This window comes from Gouania willdenowi, chromosome 1, assembly GCF_900634775.1.
Source record: "Gouania willdenowi chromosome 1, fGouWil2.1, whole genome shotgun sequence".
NCBI classification, from domain to species: Eukaryota; Metazoa; Chordata; class Actinopteri; order Blenniiformes; family Gobiesocidae; genus Gouania; species Gouania willdenowi.
In genome coordinates this window covers 44,639,138-44,661,637 of record NC_041044.1, presented here as the reverse complement: position 1 = coordinate 44,661,637, position 22,500 = coordinate 44,639,138, and the positions used below count along the sequence as shown (strand labels likewise).

Below are 22,500 nucleotides of genomic sequence, written 5' to 3'. Positions count from 1 at the left end.
TGTGCGCGTGTGTGCGTGTGTGTGTGTGTGCGCGTGTGTGTGCGCGTGTGTTTAATTAGTGCTCATCATTCGGCGCCTGATGATGTCATGGCGCTGCTGTTCAGGGGTCTCCACCCCCGTTTTTCAGCCCACAGACAGGACTTTATTCACTGAATGCTCTTGTAATTATCGCTCTGACGACCTTGAGAGTGCGTGCGACGTAGGTGCGCTCCGACACGGCGCCTGCCAGTGAGCTGACAGCCGCACAAAGCTGGTGTGGGCGTGTTTGCCTCCAATCACTGTCACATTATTCACTGCTTTGAAAATATCAACAGAGCAGATTTGGAACTTTTTGTGTAACAGACCCTTAACCTCTGTTTGAACCACTTCCTGTTACCTCACTGATTATGGGTCTCGGGCCTTCGACTTTGTTTCCAAATTCCCACAATTCAGCCTCAACTTTATCTTCATTGCCACAACGCGGTACACGTTTCCTCAGTTTTCCTTGTTTAGATGACTTTACTGTCCTGTAAACTTCCTAAAACATGCTGAATAAGGTTAATATAGTCAACTACTGTTATTACTTTAACATTTACGGGATAGTTATGCTAGCCACATGCTAACCCTCAGCCACTCCTTTATCAGGAACAATCCCATGTGATATGATCCATGAACATTATCTATGAAACATTTAATCAATGCCAACCAGATGATCACCCTCATGTTTAGCACCGTAGCACGTGTGATTGGAGGAGCCTCTGGTGTGACGTGTCACCAGATAAACTGATCACCAGTTCAGCTAATACACCATGAGATAAACCTGTCTTTGTACCAGAGTCTTTTCACATTTAAATACAGTCATAATAATGTGAATGTCATTTTCAATCACATGATAACATGATCACTCGTCAATTTGTTACTTTTAGTGAGAGATTTTTAAAGAGAGTAGAGGCTGAATTGGACATAATTGTTTGTCGTGATCACGAAACACCAGCGGCCATAGGTTCAGGATCTTGACTAGTTCTTGTTATGATGTGCTGATTGTAAAGACTTGGTCACTGTTTCATAGCCAACATATTTTGAGCTTTTATCTGATTTTTTTTTCATTTCAGACAAATTAATGTAAAACAGCATGTTCTATATCATTGTTAAAAATGTGTATGCATGAAAAATGTATCTAAATGTAAAAGTGAAATCTAAACATAAAAGTTGAATCTAAATGTAAAAGTTAAATCCAAATGTTAAATCTAAATCTAAAAGTTGAATCTAAATCTTCCATTTCTTAATCCGTGATGTCATCCACAGGGTTAAGGAAAAGTGGATAGGAAAGGAGACATGTGGGAATATTCGGACGCAGCCAAGGACTGTTGGAGAAACTGTCATTTGTACATTAGTTGAGAAGCTCTTCAGGATAAACAAACACACACACAGTGATGATGATGAAGCACAGATGTTGGTCCCTGAGCACATTTCAGCGTCACACACGTCCTGACTAAAGGCCACACGGCCTCGGGCCGCATGCGTTTTGGTAAGATTGACGTGATGGAAAGAAGCAAAGAAGAATAAAAAGAATAAAAATATGTTGCTCTTTCCTGGCCCAGAACTCCATCAGATGTGGAAGTGTTCCAGGCTGGAAATGTACTGCTCAGAGCAGGAACGGATTAAAAGAAATCATGTTTGTGCTCATGGTTGAGGAAACGATAGCTTGTTGTTGTTGTTCTGACAACAACACAAACGTGTGTGTGTGTTTCAGGTTCATCCTGGTCTTTAGCTGCCTCGTCCTCTCCGTGTTCTCCACCATCCCAGATCACCAGGAGTTCTCCTCCGACTGTCTGCTCATCCTGGTGAGACCTTCAATAAAAGCTCCATAAACACACGTTTCACACACAATACCACACACTTATCAATCAGCAACAACACGTTTCACACACAATACCACACACTTATCAATCAATAAACACACACAAGGAAAGTCACAGAAGGAAATTAATTACAGCATTCCTGCAGGATAAGTAGGTACAGAAGAAGAACGGTGTCTTTAGTGACGCAGTCGACTTGTTTTGAGTTTATTCATGAGAAAAACAAAAAATGACAGCAGATATAAAACAAACACAAAATGACTCAATGAATGCACACAATACACACAGCAACAAAAATACACAAAATGACTGGAAATACACTTGGGGAGTGTACTATGAAGCTGGATAAATATATCCAGACATCTCTCTGTTAGCTTCAGCTAACCAAACTAACTCAGGTGATTTCAGCCTGGCTACGTGCGCGCTCCTGTGACAGGGGGCGGAGTTAGCAGCGTCAGACCAATCACAATCACAGAGAAACTGGAGAGCAACTTATGTCACTATTGAGGAATAACTCTTTAAAAATATGAATAATTAAAATCCATAATTCAGACCAAAAGCAGAAAGAAAAGAACACAGACAGGAAGTGATGTCACTGTTAATGAGGATTAATATTAATCCATGGGATGATAAACAGACAGTTTCACTTTATTACAGCACACACATAGAGGATGGATGAATGAATTGATTGATTGATTAATTAATTAATTAATGAGTGAATCAATGAATGGGTGAATAAATAGATGAGTGAATGGATGAATAAATGAGTGAGTGAGTGAATGAGTTGATGCTTCATCAGCTGACTGTAGATCAGTCCATCAGATGTAAATCTATATTTTTTCTAAATGATGTCATCACTAAATAAAACGAGTTATTTATCCATTAATAATCTTTATTTCTTAAACTCAGCTGTAAGTACTGCACCAACCAGGATCTAATAACAATGGGCAGCTCATTTTACAAGAGATCTGATTGGTCAGGAGGCGGGGCTTTAGTACTGGCTCAGATCTAATTCACTACATAACCTGGTCTAGACCTGGTTAGGTGTTCACACTAAGTTACCATGGTGATTTATCCCAAGTTACTACTAATAATAATACATTTGATATTTAATGCACTTTACATTTGATACCAAATCTCAAAGTGCTACAGGATTAAAACAGGTTAGCTGTAGAGGCTAAATCACCATGGTTACAGGTTAGCTGTAGAGGTTAAATCACCATGGTTACAGGTTAGCTGTAGAGGCTAAATCACCATGGTTACAGATTAGCTGTAGAGGTTAAGTCACCATGGTTACAGGTTAGCTGTAGAGGCTAAATCACCATGGTTACAGGTTAGCTGTAGAGGTTAAATTACCATGGTTACAGGTTAGCTGTAGAGGCTAAATCACCATGGTTACAGGTTAGCTGTAGAGGTTAAATTACCATGGTTACAGGTTAGCTGTAGAGGCTAAATCACCATGGTTACAGATTAGCTGTAGAGGTTAAGTCACCATGGTTACAGGTTAGCTGTAGAGGCTAAATCACCATGGTTACAGGTTAGCTGTAGAGGCTAAATCACCATGGTTACAGATTAGCTGTAGAGGTTAAATCACCATGGTTACTTGTCCTGGATAAACTTGGCTGGCTTTTGTTCAACCGACTGGGATAAGTTTATTCAGAATAACTGTTTTTTCCAGGATTTATCATCTATCCTGGTTTAGTGCAACACCTCTCTGATTGGTTGTTATTGTGAATGTTGATCATGTGACCATGACTAATGGCTGTGATAACGGTCGTCTCTACTGGTGTGCAGAACAGTTGGTGTGTATGTTAGTTAGTTAGTCCAAGTTTAAAAATAGTTTAAAACCAGTTTAAATCCATTTTGAAGCAGTTTAAAACCAGTTCAGTGCTGATGAAGCTCAGCAGGAAAAAGTTAGTCTGAGTCGCTTTGTTCCAAACGAAGATTGAAGCTCACGGCCTCGACCTCGGGACGAAGGAACAAAACTCTGACGTGTGTGCGTGTGTGTGTGTGTGTGTGTTCGTGCCCTCGGACTGGGACTCCTAATGACCACGTGCTCTTTTTCCTTCAGCAGTAAAATAAATCTCAGAGCTTGTTCCTCTGCACTGCGTTGACTCCACACCAGTGTTCCTGTTATCTAACAATGGAACGTCACAAAATCTCTGAGAAGGAAGAAAATCCTTTCCAACGTGAAGTCCCTATTTTTGACCTGATCAAACTCCTCCTCTGAAGGCCTTCATCACACTAAGAGCTGAGAACAGAGATACAGATGCAGTTCTAATAACACTGCTGTAGCCAGGGTTGGAATCAATTACAATTATGTTTTCAATTACCCATGTTCAATTACGACTAAAGTGGACAGCATTTTTTCCAATTACGATTATTTTTTTTCCTCAGAAACTCAATTACTAAATTAATCACAGTAAATGAGCCTGAAATGCTACCTTTACCTCAGCTCTCCTTGTCTGCAACAGAAAGGTCATTAAAAAGATAATCATGTAAAAAACATTAAAACATCAAGTGATTTTTGAATGAATGAATGTCTTAGCAGCAGACTCAATATCTATAGAAATACACTAATACATACAAAATATTCATAAGAACAGTTCAAATGAACATTAGATTAGACATTTGTTTCATTTACTATGTATTTATGCTGATATAACCTACAAGTGCAATTCAGCTACTAGCAGTGTTCATTACACTGCTAGTAGCTGAATAAGAGTTTTTATGTCAAGCACTGACACACACAAATGTGAGTGAGAGAGAGACACACACACACAAAATGTTAGTTTTTAGGCTTGTCATGACCCGCCTTACGTTGTTTCTGATTGGTTTATTATTGTGTGATGCCTGCCATGGTTGGTTAGATTTAGGCACAAGGAGACATGGATTGGTCTTGGATTGGTTATCTCAGTCAGTCAATCAGAGTTACTCGAGCTACGGCAAGCCACGAGGACCAAAGTTCATTATCATGAAAAAAATTAATATAGTATTGAATGGGGAAATATAAGCATGAGGTGTGTCAGGTGTGGTGTGTGGTGTGAGAATGGGTCAAATGGCTGTCACACTCAAAGGGTGACGCTTGGCAGCTTTGTGTGTGGGCGTTCGAGCCTTTTTTGTGTCAGTATTCCCCTAGATTTATATATTTTTTTAATGGTAAAATGTTGGAAAGCTTGATATGAAACATATTTTATTAATTGTTAGCTACATATGTATAGAACTGTAACATGGTTCCACAGTTTAGCATTAAATTATAATTGACAATTTTTTTATAATTTTCATTACATTTACAAAGTCAATTATCTGAACTCAATTATAATTAAATTACAAATACGGCAGCAACAGATTTATGAAATTACAATTATTCTTTTAATTATTCTAATCAATTATGATTGACCCCAACCCCTGCCTGTAGAAAAGCTCCCGACGTTCATTCCTCCAACAACTGATGGAAAGTCAGATATGATACTAAAGCTTATTTGCCACCATTCTGTCAGGTCACAGATTTTGTCACTACATCTGTTTACATCTGTCACTGACAAGCAGGTTTTCCTCCTCCTGTTGCTCCAGCAAGACTTTCACAGGCAATAATCTACTAAACATCCCCAACAGACATGGGCAACATGCGGCCCTTGGTCTGATTTTGTGTGGCCCTCAAAATAAACACAAAAAATGTCTCGAAGAACACAATAAATGAGAGAATGATACACAAATAAACAATATTTTACAAAATGACTCCAAAACCACACACGATGCTCCTAAAACAAAAATATACAAAACGGAAACATAAAAACACAAATATGAGTCCAAGAACACACAATTAATTTCAACTTTATTTATCTAGCGTAAACTACAATAAAGTCATCTCAATGCGCTTATCAAAATATAAAATTCATAATAAGAAAGAAAAAATCCAACAAGATCCACATGAACAAGCATTTAGTGACAGTGAGAAGAAACAACTCCCTTTTAACACGAGGAAATCTCTCTTAGAACCAGGTTCAGAGGTGGCAGCCATCTGCGTGGACTGGTTATGGTTAGTAAACAGAAGGACCAACAGAACAGGATAGAGAGATAGAACATCAGAATGTTCCAGACTAGTTGAGCCATGAACTACAGATCAGGAACTGACATCATCAGCTTCACGACACCTGAAACAGAGCAGAGAGAGAAGGACGAGGAGAAGACACTGACTGCAGAAAAACATGATACAATAATACAGTGGAATGATAATGATCTATGTGGTGGACATCAGTGTAAATGGTGTGAAGCAGTGTGAGCAGTATGATGGTTATACAACGAGGGACAGAAGTGGGGGTTGTCTACCCATTACAGCTATGTGTAGATGGCATACCTGTCAAGTATTGGCCGGGAAACTCCCGTATTTTACCCCTCTTTCCCGCCATCTTCCCATATTATTATTTTCCCAAAAATATCCCGTATTTTAATGTAATAATAATTAAAAGATGCCTTACTAAACTGAACGCCGTCACTAGCCTCGCGAGAACTGCAACCCGAAATGGCCTGAGTGGCAGTTCTCGCGAGATTAGTGCTGACATCAGCAACAAACCTGGAAACAACTCAGAACAGAGACGATGAGAAAATATGTAATAAAATAAAATGTTAATGTCTAACTTAAAGACAAACAATGTGAAATTAACAGTAAATATGTAATGTGTTGACTTGTATATGAACTGTAAGTATATTAAATAAACACATGTGCTTCATATACACATTTATGTTTTTATTTAGGCTGTTTCATAATTTAGGAATTAGGGGCTGGGTGATATATCGAGATTCTAGATTTATCAAGTATTCTATTTTGGTGATATAGAAAAATATAATATTTCATATATATATATTATAACTTATTATGTACTATATTATACCAGTTTTAGGAGTTGCTGCTTTAATTCTCAGAACAACATGTAAAGCTAGATGATTAATGAGTGACATATTGATCAGCTGTTTGTTAATAAATGTCCCTGTGTAGCATTTTACATCAGCAAATTTAACCCACAAATGTCTTCCTGGTCAGACTTTATTTGATAAAATTATCTAGATTTATATCGTATATCATTATTTTGAGAAAATATATTAAGATATGAGTTTTGGTCCATATTGCCCAGGCCTGTTTTTTGTGTAGTGTTGAATGCGTTTACGCGGCAGATGAAAGTGACAGTGTTGGGGGCGTGACCATCTCTCTGCAGGAGTTCGTGATGATCGTTGTGTTTGGTCTGGAGTACATCGTACGCATCTGGTCGGCCGGATGCTGCTGTCGCTACCGAGGATGGCAGGGACGCCTCCGCTTTGCCAGGAAGCCTTTCTGCGTCATCGGTGAGACACACACACACACACACACACACACTACCCAGAATGCTCTGGTGTGATGATCAGAGCTCACTGGAGTACAGTGTGTTTAGCTAGCGTTAGCTTCCTTTGTTCCAGGACACAAAGAGAGGATGAATAGTAGTGAGTGATTGAAAGCACAATGAGTGCATGAAGCTAATGTAGCTAATGATGCTAGTGAAGCTAATGATACAAGTGAAGCTAATAATGCTAGTGAAGCTAATGATACTAGTGAAGCTAATGAAGCTATTGATGTTAGTGAAGCTAATGATGCTAGTGAAGCTAATGATGCTTGTGAAGCTAATGATGCTTGTGAAGCTAATGATACTAGTGAAGCTAATGATGCTTGTGAAGCTAATGATGCTTGTGAAGCTAATGATACTAGTGAAGCTAATGAAACTAATGATGCTAGTGAAGCTAATGACGCTAGTGAAGCTAATAAAGCTAGTGAAGCTAAAAATGCTAATGAAGCTAATATAGCTAATGATGCTAGTGAAGCTAATAATGCTGGTTAAGCTAATGAAGCTAATTATGTCAGTGAAGCTAATGATGCTCGTGAAGCTAATGATCCTAATAAAGTTAATGATGCTAATGAAGCTAATGATGTTAGTGAAGCCAGTGAAGCTAATGAAACAAGTGAAGCTATTGAAGTTAATGATGCTAGTGAAGCTAATGATGCTTGATAAGCTAATAAAGCTAATTTTGCTAGTGAAGCTAAAGATGCTAGTGAAGCTAATGATACTAGTGAAGCTAATTATGCTAGTGAAGCTAATGAGGAAAGATCTGCTGGAGCTTCAGTGAGTCGGGATGTGAAGCTGCTGCGTTAACTAAACTCATATCTTAAACACTCTTATTGTGAGCGCTGCAATTGGTACTGTGTTGTTTTGATGCGCCGTGTATGTGTGATGTCATCAGCGCGCGTCGGCGCGGGAAGATGAGGTAGTGTTGTGTGGGTGAAAATAAACGGAGACGTCTGCCCTGGCGTTCCAAGAGTCTAAGTCGTGTGTTCTTGTCTACAACAGCAAGTGAGAGCCCCTATAACTCGGACGTTACATTGGTGGCAGCGGTAACTGGAGAGTGTGCTGGCTTTGACTGTTTATTTTGTGGACAATTGCTGGACTTTCTAGTCGGAGTTTTTTTTTCTGGCTAGCAGGCTCGTGTTTGCCCGGGTAACAACATGTTTTCGACGCGGATGCCCGAAACGGTGGACTGTGACATGGATGAGGATTATTCCAAACCTGCTGCTTCATGGGCTGCTGGCGGGAGTAGTGTCAAAGTGGAGCTCCCGTCGCCATTTCGTGGGGACGGTCAGAAGCCATTCAGCACGTGGATTAAGCAGTTTGAAGCCGCTGTGCGCGCCCAGACGGGACGCGCAGGCCGCGGTGCTTTTCATGCTAATTTGGTGAGTCTTCTGCCAACCAGACTGGATGGAGCGGCTTTTCTGTTGTGGGATAGCTTTCCCCCGGATGTACAGTGTGACTTTGAACGGATGAAAGAGAGATTAAAGGAGGCTTTTGGACAGAAGCAGTTCCTGTTATACTTTCAGACGTGTGTATCTGCAAGACCTCGCCAGGTGGATGAAAGTTTGGAGGTCTATGCTGCTGACATCTCCAGGCTTGTGATGGAGGCTTTTCCAGACTATGACAAAGCCGCACTGAATGGTGAGAAATTCAGACGTTTTCTTGCCGGACTTGATCCTGCTCTCCAAGCTAAATGCCATGAGCAGGGAGCGACGGACATGGAGGAGGCACTGATAATAGCTGGTCGCTGTGAGCGGGCGAGGTTGTCCCTGAAGGCGACCGTAACTGCTGCACCTTTTCCTCCATCTCATGTTGCTGTGGTTTCCTCTCTGGATGGTGTTGTGGGCGCTAATTCTGGTGGTGCCGAGAAGCTCTTCGATGCCGTTGAAAAACTCACATCCAGGATGGACAGCTTGCAGATGGAGGTGAGAGGCCTGAAGGCACAGCGATGTGAGGATGAGCGTGGTGGTCGTGGTACATCCTCCCTGGGCGATCCACGGACACGCAGGGACTGGCGGCCCGTCTGTCACTGTGACTGTGGCAGAGTTGGTTGCAGGTCTGTTGACAGAGATTTCCAGAGGGATGATCAGCCAAGGGGTCGTTCTCCACAACGCGGATATCGGAGTGGATACAGGACCAATGAATGGTCGCCTCAGGAGCAGATGCACCGGGACGCCGCCGCGAGCTTCTCGCCACGACGGACGGAAGATCGAAGCTCAGGAGCACCCCTTCCTTCCGAGACACGACAGCCGAGACGGGAGGTGAGGTTCTCGTCTCCTTCTCGGCGCACTCCATCTCTTTCCCCGCACCGGCCGGAGAGGGGAAACTTCCAGTAGCTGGCATTGAGGCCCGGATACCAGCTGCTTCGCCGCAGGGTTGACCTGAGTGTTCAACTGTTTCGGCTCCGGATCCAGTGATGAACTCATGTATGGTGAGCGAGTCCAAAGTTACAGCATACGTTAAAGGTTTGGTGGAAGGTATGGATGTTACTATGCTGATTGACTCTGGGTCTACTGTTTCATTGATTTCTGAGGAATTTAAGATGTCTATCCCATCACTCCGTAAACGTGTGTTACAGACTCAGTACACATTTGGTCGGGCTGTTAATGGAAATTTACTGGACACTTTGGGGACTGTGACTCTCTCTATACAGTTAGGGGGGAAATGTTATGAGCAGGTTGTTCATGTTGTGCGGGGATCCACACAGACTGTCCTGTTAGGCTTTGACTTTTTGCTACAAACTCATGCTATTTTAGATGTGGGTCGGGGTTTCCTCCGCCTCAGTGACACTGATGTTTCTCTTATGTTGTCTGTGGACTTCATTCCTATGTGTTGTAACATTTCTGTGTCTGCTGATGTTGTCATTCCACCTTTCAGTGAGATGATTGTGCCTGTGCAAGTGGAGTCTTCTAAATATGTGGAGCCTCCCATTGCCTCTTACTTGGGCTATTTGGAGCCTGAGCTTCGGGACAGTGTGGGTCTGGTGGTTGCACGTACAGTGGCGCCGGTTAATAATGGGCACACTGTCGCGCGGCTGTTGAATCCTACTGACCATGAACTGGCTCTGCATCCTGGCTCGCATTTAGGGGTGTTACACCATGTTAACGAGTGTGACATATTTGCCTCCACGGAGTTTGTTGGTTCTCATTGTGTAACTGATCCTCTACCAGATTTATCTGACTCTGCTGCAACAGATGGGCAGAGGCAGCAGCTGCGGTCCTTGCTGGAGATGCATCGGGGCGTGTTCCTCCCTGGTAGGAATGACGCTATTGGGACTGATTTGATTAAGCATCACATCAACACAGGTGACAATCTGCCAGTTAGACGACGAGCTTATAGAACATCCCCAGAGAAAAAAAAGGAGATTGAGAGGCAGGTCCAGCGTCTTCTGGAGGACGGCGTCATTGAGGAGAGCTGTAGTCCGTGGTCATCCCCTGTGGTGCTGGTGAGAAAAAAGAACAACGCATGGCGGTTCTGTGTGGACTACAGGGGCCTGAATGCTGTGACAATTAAAGACTCTCATCCGCTGCCGCGGGTGGATGACACACTGGACGCCCTGGCGGGGACCGCCTGGTTCAGCACACTGGATTTTTCTGACGGTTACTGGCAGGTGGAAGTGGCGGAGCAGGATAGATTCAAGACTGCGTTTACCACTGGCCAGGGCCTTTATCAATTCAGGTCAATGCCCATGGGTCTCACCAATGCGCCTGCGACGTTCCAGCGGGTTATGGAGTTGGTATTGAAGGGGCTGCCATGGCACATCTGTATGGTTTATCTCGACGACATTCTGGTGTACAGCAAAACATTTGAGGATCATCTGGGGGCCCTGGGGCAGGTTTTCGGCCGCATTGGGGAAGCTGGACTAAGACTAAATGCCAGGAAGTGCCATCTTGCGTGCGACAGTGTTGTCTTCCTGGGTCATGTCATCTCAGCCGAGGGGCTCCGCCCGGACCCTCGAAACACACGCAAGGTTATGACCTGGCCGGTACCCCAGTCGGCAACAGAAGTGCGTGCGTTTCTGGGTCTCTGCTCCTATTATCGGAGATTTGTCAAAGGTTTTGCTCAACGTGCCGCTCCTCTCAGTCACCTCACGGCAAAGAATGTCCCATTCCAGTGGACGGGGGACTGCCAGATGGCATTTGAGTTCCTTAGAGACGCTCTCTGTGCAGAACCGGTCGTCTGTCACCCTGACTTTGCTAAGCCTTTCAAACTGCACACTGATGCATCTCAAGTAGCAGTTGGTGCTGTGCTGGCGCAAGACTCTGACGGTCAGGAGAGGGTGGTGGCTTACGCTAGTCAATCTCTCACAACGGCTGAACGCCGGTGGTCCACATTCGATAGAGAGCTGTGGGCGATTGTGTGGGCTGTCCGAAGTTTTAGACATTATTTGGGACTTCATCAGTTCACTATTGTCACAGATCATCAGCCCTTAATGGGTCTTCGGAAACTCGTTATTGACAATGACAGGACGGGGCGTAGAAGTCGCTGGGCCCTGGAGCTGGACCCCTATGATTGGGTGATTGTGCACAAAAAGGGGGCCCAACATACCAATGCTGATGCTCTGTCACGCAGACCCGGGGTCGATGAGGGGGTGCTGGACAATGGTGCCCCGTGTGCCTCCACCACTCTCAGAAGCACCAGCACACAAACAAACATGGACAGTGACTCAGCCGTTGTGTGTTCGGTTGAGTCTCCCCAACCCGATTCACCCTCGGATTCGACACCACCTCCCGTTAGTTGTGCTGTTGATCAGGATCAAGCCTTGGTGTACGCACTGTCACATGATGGCTCCAGTTTGAGAGAACTCCAACGACAAGATGCGGACGTTGGCCAAGTTTTGGCCTGGCTGGAGGAGGATCTGAGACCCCCTCGGTGGAGGCTGAGAGGTGCGAGCCGGGGTTTGAAGAAACTGTGGCACGAGTTTCCACGGTTGAAGTTGGTTGATGGTCTCCTGTACAGAACTGTTTATCTTTCTGAGGCTGGCTTGGCCACCCAGGTAGTGGTCCCTTCCACCTTGGTCCCTGAGGTCCTGCAACTTCTTCATGGCGCCCCTCTCACGGCTCACCTGGCTCATGAACGTGTTTTGGCGCGTGCGAGAGCTGTGTGTTATTGGCCCTACATGCACACGGACATTCTTGCATGGTGTGAACAGTGTTATGCCTGTCAGAGGAGAAAGTCCCCGGTGCCAAATCATCAAGCCCCCATGAGGACTTCGCAGTCTGAGAGACCGTTCCAGCGTGTTGCTGCTGACATCCTGGAGTTACCTGTGACATCTGGTGGTAACCGCTATGTGTTGGTCGTTGAGGACTATTTCTCCAAATTTGTCAACCTTTACGCTATTTCTGATCAGAGGGCGGCCACTGTCGCTGAACGTCTCTTTAAGGATTATGTCCTGGAACATGGGGTTATGGAAACATTGCACACTGACATGGGCAGGCAATTCGAGTCGGAGGTCGTGAAACATTTATGTTGCAAGTTGGGTGTGAGGAAGACCCACACCACGCCTTATCATCCGAAGTCTGATGGGATGGTTGAGAGGTTCAATAGGACCCTAATTGATCAGCTCGCTAAGACTCTTCTGTCATGTGAGGGGGAGTGGGACTGTTTCCTTTCAGAGGTGGCCTTTGCCTATAACACCAGTGTGCACTTGAGCACTGGGTTCACACCTTATTTTCTCACGCATGGCAGGGAGGCCCGTACTCCAGTGGATGTGCTGTTCGGTCCTTAGGGGCAGCCCTACGCGGGGCCTGTGTCTCTGGAGGGGTTTGTGGAGTCCCTCCTCAGGCGCTTGGAGACAGCGTTTGGTCTGACACGGGACAATAACTTTGGGGCGAGCTTAAAACAGAAGACTTTTTATGACAGCAGGATGAGGCACGAGCCCTATGAAGTGGGGGATCTGGTGTGGCTCAACGACCCCACGGAGAGCCGTCGCAAACTTGCTCCGCATTGGAAGGGTCCTTACTTGGTACAGGCCCGTTTGGACACGGATGGCATGGTGGGGGTCACGTATCGGATAAATAGCCCTTTTGCCGAGGACCCTCCTCACCAGACTGTTCATTATAATAGACTCCGCCGCTATGGCCTGCCGGCTGCCGTGCCTATGGCTGGTTCTTCGGAATCTGGTCACGCCCCTTCTATGTCGCCTGTGCTGCAGGAGTTGGTTACCCCCCACGGCAGCCCGGGTGCTGTTCCTTTGCCTGGCTCCGCTGGGGGTGGCGGCATGGGGCAGGTTGGTGTTTCACCTGGTTCCCCTGTGCCTGCTCTGGGTAAAGTCTCCCGGGCTGGGAGGCAGTCACGGGTTCCTACTCGTTTCCGGGACTATGTCTTGGAATGATTTTGTTTTATTTTGTTGTTTTTATTTAGGAAGGTAATTTCCCGTGTTTTCGGTGTGAACGGGGTGTTTTGTTTTTTGATTGTTCTGGTTTTTTTTTTTTTTTTTCTCTCTTCTTCTTTTCCGTGACGGCATTGTGTGTTTTCTCAGGTTGGTTCTGTCATGTTCATGGTGCCTTGTTTTCCCCTCCTTGGGTTGTTTATGTTCTGGGGGGTGTACCCACTGTTTTTTTTTGAAATGGGGACATTTCTTTTCCTGAGGGGGGACGCATGTGAGCGCTGCAATTGGTACTGTGTTGTTTTGATGCGCCGTGTATGTGTGATGTCATCAGCGCGCGTCGGCGCGGGAAGATGAGGTAGTGTTGTGTGGGTGAAAATAAACGGAGACGTCTGCCCTGGCGTTCCAAGAGTCTAAGTCGTGTGTTCTTGTCTACAACAGCAAGTGAGAGCCCCTATAACTCGGACGTTACATTATTCACTCATTCACAAAAATCATCTTAATATTTTTGTTTAACTTTAACTTTTGTGTGTTTGTTTTTAAACTAAACCTACTGACTAAATGACTGACTAATTCACTTACTAAATGACTTAATGACTAACTCATTTCATGGCTTACTCAACTTAAAGCTGCAGTATGTATAAAAATTAGAATGGAATAAAAACAACCATGCCCCCCCTCCCCTCCCTGTTTTGAATCCACCGACATCATTGTGAACACAAATGCGACTGTAGATGTTTGCAGCGACCTTGTCGTAACTTTTTCTCAAAAGCGATTATTGGCAAATCTAGCGACTGAAAGCTTGTTTCATTCTCCAGTTACTGTTGTGAGCCCTTATCAGAACAATTTGGATTACAATATGATCAAAGTAGTGATCGACCGATTCATCGACTGTTTTACGTTTATTTGCCGATTCACTTTATAAACAAAGTGGCTGCTGCAAGCTGCTCCTGTTGCTGGAGACAGAGGCTGCAGAGTGCAGAGCCCCTCCCCCCACTAGCAGAGCGTGAAGCAAGCGCTTCAATCCCAACGGCAGGTTTTAAACTTTCAAAGCATCTTTTAACTGTTTAACTTAGCGTTGTTCCGTGGGTCCACGTGTTGTGTCACAGTTGTATTTAATGAGCAGCTGGCTGGAGGTTTGGTGTGTGTGTGTGTGTGTGTTTCTTTCCCTCTCTCTGCTTCTCTCAGTGCTGCGCTGAGAAGTTTTTAACTCTGAGAAGCAGTTTATTACTTGTTTGAATATTTATTCTTGTTAATGTTGATGTAATTTAGAACAGAAACTTGAACAGTTTGTTGCTTAATGCACATCTGACATCACGTTATTTTCCTCTGTTAATTTATGTTCCGGGGTTGTGTTGGAATGGACTATTATTCATGGTTTCTTTTTGTGTTTAATACTATAATTATATTATTTATACTCAATAATCCTGTTAATAAAATATATCTTCAGTCAGGCCAACTTTTGTCAAAGCTATTTTCAGGACAAGGATGAACAGTTCTCTTTCATAATATTTCATGAGATGTTTCACTATATTTTTTACTTGATGTTGTTCTACATCACCTTTGTTAGATTCAATAAATGTTCCTTTTTTTTATTGAGACTTGTAGCATTTGTTATTGTCTTTGTGTAATTTTTATGATGTAAATTGAGGGAGCAAAAGTAGTATCGGCTCCAAATATCGGCTCAAGAAAATCGGCAGTTGATATCGGTCATCGGCTAAGGCTGATGGAAAAAATAAATCGGGATTGGCATCGACCCTAAAAACCCATATCGGTCGATCCCGAGATCAAAGGTCAGGATGGATTTATCACCAAATGATGCCAATAAAAACTTACAAACTGCAGCTTTACTGACTAACTTACTGAATTATGTATTAAGTGGTTTGTTTAGTGGTGATGGAATGTGATGATCGTGCTGATGCTGCTGACGAAGTTTGTGCTGGTTCTGATGGAAATTCATTTTTAACACTTGGTTTTATCGTTGCAGTCGCGTGTTTTTGTTCCATTTCTAGGTGGAGAATGTGTAGCTTTAGCCCAGTGTGTATCACTGCTGTGGTTAAAAGTATTTATCACATTCATTGATGAAGCGTCGTTTGCAGGCTTTCAGCTGCCCACTGCTTCCAGATGGAGATCCCGTGAAGCAGGTTATTTGTGGCAGCAGGGAAGCTTAATTACTCCGTAACCAAATGTGTGAAAGCAGCTTGGCCTGCGCACACGCCAGGGGAATGCTGCCAACATCGAGCTCTCTGAGGGAAGTCCTGATGTAGCGTTAGCATGATGCTATGTGTGAATCAGAGTAGATTCTCTTAGAACACACAGACAGACATCATGTTCCCACAGACTCAGAGTGACTCTCCTCCTCACATACACCTTTCATTATGTGTCATCTATCATTGTATGTCGTTTTAGATTTTGTATAATTTTACGTTGTTATGTATGTTTTTCCTTATTTTATGCATTTGTGTAGTCGTCTTGTGTGTTTTGTGATTAATTTTCTGCATTTTGGTTATCATTTTGGAGTAATTTTGTTTATTTTTGCTGTTTTAAGTGGGCATTTTTTTACTTTTGTAATTTTTTTGTGTTTTTTTTAATAATTTTGTGTGCTTATTTTAGGGGCCGCAAAAGAGTGGCCCGCAGACCCCAAGATTCCCATGGGTGCCCTAGTGTGTGTATACGTGTGTGTTTATGTGTTAAAGTGTTGTGTGTTCCCTCATTAACTTACTCTTAGCTTATTTTATTTCAAATGTAATCTGCTCTTGTGTGTATTTTGCACAGTTACATGCTCTGTGTGTGTGTGTGTGTGTGTGTGTGTGTGTGTGTGTGTGTGTGTGTGTGTGTGTGTGTGTGTGTGTGTGTGTGTGTGTGTGTGTGTGTGTGTGTGAATGTTTTTCCTCCAGACATCATCGTTCTGATAGCATCGGTGGCTGTGGTGTCAGCAGGAAGTCAAGGCAACATCTTCGCCACCTCTGTACTGCGCAGCCTTCGCTTCCTGCAGATCCTACGTATGGTTCGCATGGATCGGAGAGGAGGAACCTGGAAGCTGTTGGGTTCTGTGGTCTACGCACACAGCAAGGTGTGTCTCACACACACGCACACACACGCACACACACACACACACGCACACACACACACACACACACACACACACACACACACACACACACACACACACACACACACACACACACACACACACACACACGTGATTTACTACTAAGCTCTTGTTGCAGTGAAACACCAGTTAAAGTTCTGACAAAAAACGTAAAATAAGTAAATAGACACAACACAATAGGACAGAAAACACAATACTTCAGTAAAGACACAAAAAACACTAAAATAGACCAAAAACACACTTCAAAAAGAGAGGAAAAAAGACACAATACAGTACAACACAAAAACACAATATATCAACTCAAAGACTCAAAAAACCACAAAAAGCAAACAAAATGACAAAAAACAGTCAGACCGCAGCAGAAGTTTAATGAAAGCTACACACAAAGTTGTTCATTAATTATGAAATATTTACACCAGAAACACACAAAACAAAAAATTTTTAAAAATTACGCAACCATCAAAAGAAAATCACACACAAACACCCACGCAAATACAACAAAAGATAGAAATCAACAAAAAGATGCAAAACATCCACAAAAGACACAATAAATAGCATCTCAAACACACAAAATGACAGATCGTAGTTTGCCAAACTCACAATAAAACACTGTGCAATGAATAAAAGAGTCAAACTTGTGCAATGTTTTAAACCAGCTGGCGATCGTGTTAACTGGTGACTGAGTATTAGTGTTTGGCGGTTTTTGCTCATACGTCTGTCATCAGTTAACATGGACACCGGTTTGAGCAGAGCAGCAGCAAAGAGATGACATCATGAGACTGCTCAGTAAAGAGGACGTTATGTTACATTACGTTACGTTAAGTTATGTGTTACGTTTCTTTGTGTTGCGTCGCGTTACGTTGCGTTGTTACATCACATTGTTACATCGCGTTGTTACATCGCGTTGTTACATTGCATTGTGTGACTCTGAAATTAAGGTGTAAAATGAGAGGAGTTTTATTACTAAATGGATGTCGGATCTAGAGTGGCTGGTACGCCACCATTTAAATATGCAGTATACAGTTTGTGGGGAGTGGGATTTGTTTACATTAAGCACACATGTTAGTAAAACATGTTTTCTCTACAGTACATGTATTTCTTAGCACTGATTACTTTTATTCTTTCTAACTACACAATGTTCCAAGGATCCAATTTTCAAAGTTAAGTTTGTTTATGAAGTTATGAGAATATACTTTATAAAAGGTTCACTTCTCTGACACACCCAAAGTTCCATATTACACTATTAGGCGTTGTTACAACATAGTTTTTTAAATTAAATGTTTATATTTTTTGGAAAATCTGGTTGGCTGATAACTTTAAGAATCTACTGTTTATTTAAAGCCCTGGTTAAGTTACGTTGTGTTATGTTGCATTGTATTATGTTGTGTTGTTGTGTTGCATTGTGTTAAGTTATGTTGTGTTACATTACGTTACTTTGTGTTGTATAGTGTTACGTTATGTTACGTTACGTTACGTTATGTACGTTACGTTACGTTACGTTATGTTATGTTACGTAACGTTACGTTAGTTTATGTTAAGTTCTGCTGACAGGAGCTGGTGACCGCCTGGTACATCGGCTTCCTGGTCCTGATCTTCTCTTCGTTCCTGGTCTACCTGGTGGAGAACAAGTACAACAAGGAGTTTGCGACGTATGCCGACGCTCTGTGGTGGGGCACAGTGAGTTTCAACCATCACATCCAAACACACACATTCATTGAAACTCCACAATGTTTTCAACGTTCACAGTTTGCCCCACGTTTATATCACGTGATGTCATTTTAACTCTCACTTTTTCAAAAATCCTGTAATTGACCTGAAATAATTCCACAATATTCCTATGAAGTGTTATTGCTGGGGTAAAGTTGGTGCCTTACACACTGAGTATATAGTTTATATGTGGAAACAATGTCTTTTTCCTCCTGAAATCTGCAGTTCACTAGACTGGAAAGTGCTCCCTGTTTGGTAGAGACACAGTGTGTGTTAATGAGTGTTTGTCCTCCATTAGCTGCTCCTCAGCATAGTGAGGGATAAAAGACAGAAGCTAATCACTGATGGAGATTAAAGAACTGTGTCTCTGTGTCTTTATGAGCCCAGATATGAACAGTTTAACAGTTGCAAAGTGCAAACGAGGAAGCTTTTATTTGATCTGACAAAACACAACATTAAACACAACCAGGACCATCACAGCAGACACAAGTCGACAAGTGACGGATTTCACCAGGATTTGTTTTGTTTCTCATCTACACTTCACTTTAAAAACATGGAATAAATGTTGAAGGTTCTAATGAGAAATAAAACTCAGAACTAACATATGATGAGATAAAGTATGGTGAGATTAGCCTCGACAAGATGAGAAAGGATGAGATAGCAAAGATAAGATGTGAGATAAGCTAAGCTAAGGTAATATATAGGGATGTAACGATTAATCGTAAGGCAGTTAAAAATCGATTCATAGGTACCACGGTTCACATCGATGCTCTGAAAATTGAATCGCAGTACTTTTTTTAAACAGCAGAGGGCGCTATATATTAATCCTTCCAGAAGCGGACGTGACGGGCGGAATCTGCTACTATTTTCTTTCTGACCGCCATTTACTGTTAAACATGCTCATAAATGATTCTTTACCCCTTTAGCACCGAAAGAATATCTGTAATATTACGTGAATAACTGCATGCCAACCGACCACTGGGTTACCAGTGCCCTCTGCTGGTCTAAACAAATATCTGACGTAAATACAGTAAAATATAATAATTTTTTTTAAAGTCCAATTGTTAAGGCACAAAATACATTTTCAGTTGCACTTTTAAAAAGAAAAAGAACTATTATGCAGTTTTGAATTGTTTACTATAGAACCAGAATTTAAATTAATAGGTTTCTTCTTCATTTGTATTATTCCTTTATTTATTTCATTCAAGATTTATTTTTAGTTAAATTGCATCATTTTGCATAGTTTATCAAGGGATTCTTTTGACAATGAAAAATAAAAGGAAAATAGTATAGTATTTTCCCCAAAAAAATAAAGGAATATTTTTCAGTCATTTGTCAACAGTCCCATTTTGTAAAATAAATCGTGAGAAAATCGTATCGTGAACCCAGTATCGTGAATCGAATCGTATCGGGAGTTGAGTGAATCGTTACATCCCTAGTAATATATATATAAATAATAAGATAAAGTGAGATAGTCTAGGATTAGATGAGATATGATCAAATAAACTAACATAAAACAGGATGGGATAAGATCAAATATAATAAGATTAACTAAACTGAGATAGGATAAACTAAGATAAGCTAAGGTGAAAAGCTTGGCTTCAGATGAGACTTTTTTGGTTTAATAGAGAAATGTGTCTATACAGCACAGTGTTGACAGCAAATATTGATTCAATTTTAATTACAGTCTTTGACAAAAATGCAAATGAGTTCTGATTGGATTTCATCCAATGTGATGAAATTCTAGCTTTGTTTTTATTGGTTAACAAAAATAATATATTTTGTTATAGTTACGTTATTTAAAAAAAAAAAAAGACATATTCTCATTATAGTCGAACTGTGACGTAAAGTTTTAGTCATTGACATGAACACTGTGAGTGAAGCATTAAATATGACGTGTGGACAGATCACCTTGACAACCATCGGATACGGTGATAAAACCCCAAAGACGTGGACGGGTCGGATGCTGTCGGCGGGTTTCGCCCTCCTTGGGATCTCCTTCTTCGCTCTGCCAGCAGTGAGTTTATGAACCCCCCCCCAAATAACACAAGTACCATCATATTTCATAATACGTCAAAAAACTGAATTAAACCATTTAAATGCATTAAAAAATGTATCAAAACAGTCAAAAATGCAGGAAATAACAAAACGTTTACAATCTGTGACAAAAAGCTTAAGAAAATCAAAAAGGAAAGACAGTGCACGTATGAAATGAACTAACAGGGAATAAATAACATCATGTTTCATCATAAATCAAAACTCACAAACTAAATTAAACTAATTACCTGCATAAAAATCAAATGTAAAAGTGCAGCAGTGAAAAATACAGGAAAAAAAGAAACATTGTTTGCAATCTGTGCCAAATACAAAAAAGGAAATTCATTTTTAAGTCAGCTATTTAAAATGTAGTTTATTGTTCCGCTCCATGTGAAGAACATCCTGAGTCAGAATCACAAACATTGTATTGCCAATGAGAGTTTTTAACAGTGCAAAAAATGTGACTTCATGGATGGTGTAAAAAACAGTAGGATAATAATCATAATAATCATAATCATAATAATAATATTTTGAGAATAAATATGATATTTAGTGTCAATGAAGACAGGTTTTTAAGAAGATTGGCGGTAAATTCAAAATGTCCTCCTGTTTGTCACGCCCCACCTGTCATACCTCCGTACCCCACCAGGGGTGCGCCCCACACTTTGAGCAACAACCCTGGTGTGTGTGTGTGTGTCACAGGGAATCCTGGGCTCAGGCTTTGCCCTGAAGGTCCAGGAACAGCATCGACAGAAACACTTTGAGAAGAGGAGGAACCCGGCCGCCTACCTCATCCAGGTAACCTACCTGCCTCACTTCCTGTTTTTTCAGGAAGGACAGGAAGTAAAGTGTAAACATGTTTGGCTTTTTATTTAACTCAGAAATTTATTTTTAAAAATCAAAGGTATAGAAATGTTACATTTTATTATGACTATCAATATTAAAGTAAAGTTTGTGATAAAACTTCCCATTTTTTATTGTACATAGTCAGTTTAGGAAAAATCTCTTTCAAAATAAAAGCACAATGTTTATATTTTTTAGTTTCGGGTGCACGTCTCACTGAAAGCTGCTCACCTCTGATTCAGGTTATAGAAAGTCAGAAGGTTTGATAGAAGTGTTTAAAAACCTTGACGCCATGTGGCAGCGCTATGGGAGCATGTAGCCATGCCCCGCCCCCACCCTGGCCCCGCCCACACACCCACCGAGGCAGGCCCTGGTTTGGTTTGGACCAATTGGCTCTTTTCATTTGTGCCTGACTCTGGTTTCCTGTGTTCTCTCTCTACTTCCTGTTGTTGTCTCTCTACTTCCTGTTGTTGTCTCTCTCTACTTCCTGTGCACATGTGCAGTGTGTTTGGCGAAGTTACGCTGCCGATGAGAACTCGGTTTCCATCGCTACCTGGAAGCCTCATTTGAAGGCACTGCACACCTGCAGCCCCACCAAGTATGTACCACACACACACACACACACACACGCACGCACGCAGACACACTTTTTAAAATTATTTTCATTAAAATGTTTAAAATAAAAAAGCCAAAAACTCCACTTTCAGGAGCTGCACAGAAAAAATACTTTTACTTTATGATTTTACATACCGGTGTCAGAGCCAAACTGGTGTACATGTTAAATGGTGATTTAGGTGTTAGTTTAACTGGTGTACATGTTAAATGGTGATTTAGGTGTTAGAGTTTGAATGGTGTCCACTTTAAATGATGTTGATTCTTTTACTTCTGTTGTGAAGTAACAAAGTGTGAATGCAGGAGTCATGAGCTGGTGCTGGTGTAACGAACACTGTGGTGTGTTTGCTGGTTTATGATCTCAGAGTGAACCAGTGGATGGAACCATGGAACCATGGAACTATTGAACTAATCACACTAAATGTTTCTGTGGGACGATGATCTGATACGTTTGAATTGTTTTCCACAGGAAGGAGCAGGGGGAGTCTAACACCAGGTACGTGACCTTTATTCTCTCAACAGACGAGGTTTTCTGCTCCATTATGTGGGATTTGTTAGTGACTGAATAGTTTGTTTGTTTATTTATTTATTTACATTGTGAATAATAAACAAGGGTTAAGGTTTTTACAGAAGCCCAAAGCCAATAATGAG

The 22,500-nt window shown here is 42.0% G+C and overlaps 1 protein-coding gene across 1 annotated transcript in view; it reads left to right on the top strand.

The window, feature by feature from the left end:
- The window catches only part of LOC114460572 (potassium voltage-gated channel subfamily KQT member 5-like), a 65,238-nt gene extending 42,820 nt beyond the window's left edge, over positions 1–22,418 (top strand). The window contains exons 2-9 of the mRNA XM_028442509.1: positions 1,733–1,823; positions 7,052–7,178; positions 16,436–16,611; positions 18,202–18,327; positions 20,264–20,374; positions 21,097–21,192; positions 21,741–21,835; positions 22,319–22,418. Of these exons, the coding sequence (XP_028298310.1) occupies positions 1,733–1,823; positions 7,052–7,178; positions 16,436–16,611; positions 18,202–18,327; positions 20,264–20,374; positions 21,097–21,192; positions 21,741–21,835; positions 22,319–22,418 (922 nt within the window). The remainder of the gene's footprint in view (positions 1–1,732; positions 1,824–7,051; positions 7,179–16,435; positions 16,612–18,201; positions 18,328–20,263; positions 20,375–21,096; positions 21,193–21,740; positions 21,836–22,318) is intronic.
- The last annotated feature ends 82 nt before the right edge of the window (positions 22,419–22,500 follow it).